This window comes from Triticum urartu, chromosome 4A, assembly GCF_056163025.1.
Source record: "Triticum urartu cultivar PI428250 chromosome 4A, HENAU_Tu73, whole genome shotgun sequence".
Lineage (NCBI taxonomy): Eukaryota > Viridiplantae > Streptophyta > Magnoliopsida > Poales > Poaceae > Triticum > Triticum urartu.
The window spans coordinates 588346341-588352031 of record NC_141876.1 but is presented as its reverse complement, the minus strand read 5'-3'; the positions used below and the strand labels follow the sequence as shown (position 1 = coordinate 588352031).

At 42.5% G+C, this 5691-nt stretch overlaps 1 protein-coding gene across 2 annotated transcripts; it reads left to right on the top strand.

Annotated features, from left to right (window-relative positions):
• Positions 1 to 495: 495 nt before the first annotated feature.
• LOC147976884 (receptor-like protein 45) lies at positions 496 to 3810 on the top strand. 2 transcript variants are annotated; one of them, XM_087519089.1, is made up of 2 exons: positions 595 to 921; positions 2577 to 3804. In XM_087519089.1, exons 1-2 carry the CDS (start codon positions 880 to 882, stop codon positions 3483 to 3485), a joined length of 951 nt encoding a protein of 316 aa, XP_087375215.1. In that variant the 5' UTR covers positions 595 to 879; the 3' UTR covers positions 3486 to 3804. The 2 variants fall into 2 exon arrangements, with proteins under 2 accessions (XP_087375214.1, XP_087375215.1); XM_087519088.1 differs by having other exon boundaries at positions 496 to 3810.
• The last annotated feature ends 1881 nt before the right edge of the window (positions 3811 to 5691 follow it).

Below are 5691 nucleotides of genomic sequence, written 5' to 3'. Positions count from 1 at the left end.
CTTGTAGTATTAGCCTAACACACGGATAGTATTTAGTTCTGGATTTCTCTCACCCTCACTCCTGACTCCTGACAGTGATGTGCAGTTAACTATATGCATACTCTTCTCCACCAATCCAGGCAGCTGGCCAATTTTGTCAATTCATGTTTCAGTCGCTTTGAATTCTAATCCTGGAAGTCATCATCCGCGTGCTATCCCACATCCACATCTAAGAAGCTATAAATAGCATAGGCCCCTGCTAGTCCTAAGAAGGAAAAATCAGAGGGGTCTTCATCTGCATGGACATTGTGTGGTCTACAATATTGACCTGCAACATAATACTGTCATGGAAATCCCTGCTGCTCAAGTTTACACGCAAGTCATGCAACTGTACATTGAAAGACAATCGCCAACTCATATCAACTGTACATTGAAGACAATCGCCACTCATATCACTGTAAGCACATAATGGTGGCAGTTGAGCATGCCACAAAATTCAACAGCCATGGCACCAAGAGTTGAGTCTATTATTTCGTTGTGAGGTGACACCAAGAGGTGGATACCATAAATATCATGCATACCATTGGGTATCCTGCACCAAGATCGAACACACATCCATCCCAAAAGCACCCATGGGCACAATTCAACTCTCCTGCATCCAGATAGCCATAGGCTTGCTCTTCCTCACTCAAGCCAAGAGCACCAAAGAGGAGACATCTGCCCATCGAAACTATACCATCACCAGCTGTATTTCGGACGAGAGGTCTGCCCTTGTCACCTTCAGGGCAGGCCTCTCAGACACTGCAAACCGTCTTTCATCATGGAAGGGCGGTGACTGCTGCCAATGGAAGGGCGTCCACTGCAGCAACATTACCGGCCGTGTCATCAGGCTCGATCTCCATGGACCAGATTGCCACAACAGCATTGTGCAGGTGCTTGGAGGTAACATAAGCTCCCCGCTGCTTGGTTTACAACACCTACAGTATCTCGACCTCAGCTGCAACAGGTTCGAGTTGCAGATACTAGAGTTCTTAGGCTCCCTCTACAACTTGAAATATATAGACCTATCAAATTCATACTTCGTTGGAAGGGTACCCCCACAGCTTGGTAATCTCTCCAACCTGCGTTACTTCAGTCTTGATTCCACTCTTGGTGACACATACTCCAGGGATATCACGTGGTTGTCCCGGTTAACTTCCCTTCAACACCTAGACATGACATTTGTAAACCTTAGTACAATTGCTCATTGGCTTCCGGTTGTGAACATGCTTCCATTTCTAAAAATTCTCCGTCTTGGATATTGCGATCTTACAAGCAGCCCTGATTCTCTTCAGTTTTCAAATCTGACATCTCTTGAAATACTTGACCTTCTGGCCAATGACTTCCTCAAACGTAGCACGCCAAACTGGTTTTGGGGTTTAACTAGACTTAAGTATCTAGATATATCAGCGAGTGGTCTCCATGGGCCGTTTCCCGACGAGATAGGTAATATGACCTCCATGGTTAGACTTGATTTATCAAGCAATGACCTGGTGGGCATGGTACCAACTAGCATGAAGAATCTTTGTAACTTGGAAGAGTTGTTTCTGTTTGAAAACAACATCAATGGGTGCATAGCAGAATTCTTCCAACGCTTACCTAGTTGTTCATGGAATAAGTTACAAACATTGGATCTAGCTTTTACCAATCTGACTGGAAGTCTGCCAACTACGTCAGTACCCTTAAGCAACCTGACAATCCTTGATCTAAGCTGTAACAAGCTCACAGGCCCCCTGCCGTTGTGGATAGGAGAGCTCACAAAGCTAAAATCATTGTACCTTGGCTCCAACAACCTGGATGGGGTCATACATGAAGGTCATTTATCACGTCTAGACATGCTAGACGTGTTGACATTGTCTGACAACTCCATAGCCATCGTAGTCAGCCCAGCTTGGGTTCCTGCCTTCAATCTAAAAACACTTGAACTTCGATCCTGCCAGCTAGGGCCCAAGTTTCCAATGTGGCTTAGATGGCAAAGACAACTATATAGTCTCGATATATCAAACACAAGTATATCTGACACGTTGCCAGATTGGTTTTGGGTTTCAACTTCCTCAGTATTGTATATCAATATCCGAGATAATAAGATCAGAGGAGTCCTCCCATCAACAATGGAATTTATGAGAGGAATAGCAATGGATTTTAGTTCTAATCAGCTCACTGGTCCAATTCCTAAGCTTCCTACAAATCTATTCAACCTAGATATCAGTAGGAACAATTTAGTAGGACCATTGCCATTAGACTTTGGAGCGTCGGGACTTCAAACACTTGTTCTGTTTGACAATTGTATCTCAGGAAACATACCATCTTCTCTGTTCAAATTGCAATCACTCAGTCTGTTAGACATATCAGGAAACAATCTAACTGGGTCAGTTCCAGATTGCCTAGACAATGAATCCACAATAAACACAACTAGTCTGAGTATTCGTAACCTAAGCTTGAGAAACAACCACCTCTCTGGTGAATTTCCTTCATTTCTCCAAAGCTGCAACCTACTCATCTTTCTTGATCTTTCAAATAATCATTTCTTTGGGACTTTGCCAACATGGATTGGGCAGAAATTGACGTCTTTGGCATTCTTACGTCTGCGATCAAATATGTTTTATGGCCACATTCCAGTGGAGCTTATGAAGATCAGTAATCTTCAGTATTTGGACCTTGCCTACAACAATATAACTGGGATCATACCAACACCCATTGTTAACTTCAAAGGGATGATACTAATGGGAGATAACGATGCTGGATATGAAGAAGCATTTGGCCATGGTTTGGCAATCGGTGATAATGAATTGGTGGACTACAGTGAGAATTTCACAGTACTCACAAAGGGTCAAGAGAGATTATATACAGGAGAAATCATATTTATGGTGAATCTTGATTTATCCTCAAATAATCTTGTTGGAGATATTCCTGAAGAAATTGGCAGTCTTGTCGCATTGAAGAGCCTGAACTTATCATGGAATGCGTTCAGTGGAAAAATTCCTGAGAAGATTGGTGCCTTGGTGCAAGTGGAGTCACTCGATCTATCACACAATAAGTTGTCTGGTAGAATCCCTACAAGCTTATCGGCCCTCACATCATTGAGTCGCCTGAACATGTCTTACAACAATCTGACAGGAGAGGTGCCCTCCGGAAATCAGTTACAAACACTCGAGGATCCGGCATACATATATGTCAGCAACCCAGGCCTTTGCGGCCCTCTTCTCCTGCAGAAATGTCCAGGACAAGTCGAGGACCCAACATATATTCCAGCCACTCAAGGAGACAATGAAGGTGTAACCGACGTGACTTCATTTCTCCTCGCCATGGGTTCTGGACTAGTGGCAGGTCTCTGGGTAGTCTTCTGCATCTTTTTGTTCAAGAAGAAATGGAGAGTTTCTTGGCTCTCGCTCTGTGACAGCATGTATGATCGGATTTCTGTGCTAGTCGCTGTGACCTGGGCTTCCTTGACAAGAAAATCTGGGTAATGCTTAGATTATTAGCACCGGTCATGTGTTTGTTACTATGTAAACTGTGCGGGCTTTACCATGTATCAATATTGTACAAGTATTGTATAAGTACTGCCAAAGATGTGTTTGAGTAGTATGCTGTCGACTGAGGTTGGCACAATATTTGGTTGTATAACTTCACAGGTGATGAATGATACCAGGGACTGCAATTAGCGCCCTGTTCCTATTGTGCAATTGCCTGAACTGCTGTTGTGTAATATTCTTTATTTCGTCTTCTTTGGAGAAATGATGTTGAATGTTGGTGTGCAGTTTTAGAATGAAGGGATCTAGTTGTGGGATGAAGTAAGAATTATGATCCGATGAAATAATCAAAAGGATCAGCCTGGAGAACAGTATTTCTAGCTGATTTCTCGAGGCAAGTCTACAAGGAGTGGTTCACAAAATCTAGCACCAATAACTATCATGTTGGGGTTGCTATTTCTGCTTTTAATAGCTCACGTCGGTGGTTGTCCCCGTTGGAAAAACCACACCCAACTTCACTTTTTGCCTGCGATGAATCTTGCCTATGTCGCTATTCAACATCTGCAAGGAAGACATATAATTCTGAAGAAACCCAATCTAGTGTAATGCCTCACTTTGCCAAGAACAACATCATTTCGGTGATGTCAAGTATGCCACCACATGAACATCAATTTTGTGTGCATGTCTTCATTCATCTTGTCAAGCACAATAAGAACATAGTCTTTCCTGAAGTAATTTAACTCGTTATCCCATGGGATGCCCAAAACATCTTGCAAGCCCATATCGCAAATCCCCAACAAACGTACACCACATTACCGCATGAAAGACGTGTTTTAGTTCGCTACCGCAAACATTGCAAATTGGTGATAGAGTTGGTATCCACTTGCATCGATTAGTGTGTATCAGAAGGGATACATAGGCTAGCTCCACGCAAAAACATGAACCTTCAGGGGCACTAGGGCCTTCCAAATTTTTTTGGTTGTGTTGGAGTTTGCTTGTACTTAGTGTAGCATCGAGCGCCAAAAGGTAGGTGCTCCGGACAAAAAACATGTCGTTCTTAGGATAGTAGGTAGTGAAGTCATCATCTTCATAATTTGGGCAACCTGATTCTTGACTTTGAATGATTACTCGCAATATTATGGTTTCCTCTCGAGATCCAACTAATTCTCGTCTTTTAACATTTACAGGCCATGCATAATGCCTTGTCATCCTAACGATGTAGTTCGAACAAAAGCATTATCTTTAAACCTCCCTCAATATATATACTTAGTTTTCAATAATATTGCACATAATTTGTCCGAGCAGGGATTTTAAAAAAAGTTAGGTCTCTAAATCTAGTTCCACTAGCCTTTTCTCTTTCATCACCCCCACCGAAGAGGAGAATTCAAAAACACTCATCCCATAAGTAAGGGAGGATGCGATACATGTGATATATTCCACAAGAGTTAGTTGTGTGTTTATGATAGAAAACAAAACACCACACATGAACAAACGAGTGATGGCCACAAAGATGACATGCACACACACACACACAGAAGATAAGCATGACATGCAACAGGAGATGTAAGTCACCACACTAAAAAAAATAGAGTTTACAAGACATAGAAGAATCACAAGTAAGAACAAGTCTGGTAACTCTTACACCTTGGGACCATCCTAGTTTGGAGTGAATCAATATTATCTCCCATCAGGACCAAGACACCAATAATAGAGAAGGAGACACTATTATTACAGTGGCTGGGCGTCTTATTTTAGATCTTCAGTGGGAGTGTGTGACCCTAACTGAGGAGGTGGTGAAGCAGCACCCTTCTCGCCCTCGGCCTTGTCTGCACAGGTACTAGTCATGCGAACATCAGCAGCAACTTCCTTGGCAATAATCTCAGCAGCTTCTACAAGCGTGTTCGTAAGTGTAGATTTGCCTACAAATATGTAAACAAAATGTAAGAATGGTGCTCAATTTTATTATTCAACAAAATGAAAGCATCAGTTTTGAACAACTGAACACAATTATATGAAGAGACAATTACAAATTTAGTAGGGCACAACAGTGAAGTACATTGTGTGCGTTGGCGGAAACGTCTTACCCGATCTAGGGCGACGTGCTGCATGTTTATAGGCAAGGTGCGAGCCTGAGATACGCGTACAAGAGTTGGTTGAGATACAACTTGATGAGGAAGAAAGATAAGAGAGATAAGGGGATAAG

Bases quoted from the DNA above. Each gene is read 5' to 3' on its own strand.
- LOC147976884 (XM_087519088.1), top strand. From the start codon at position 612: ATGGGCACAATTCAACTCTCCTGCATCCAGATAGCCATAGGCTTGCTC.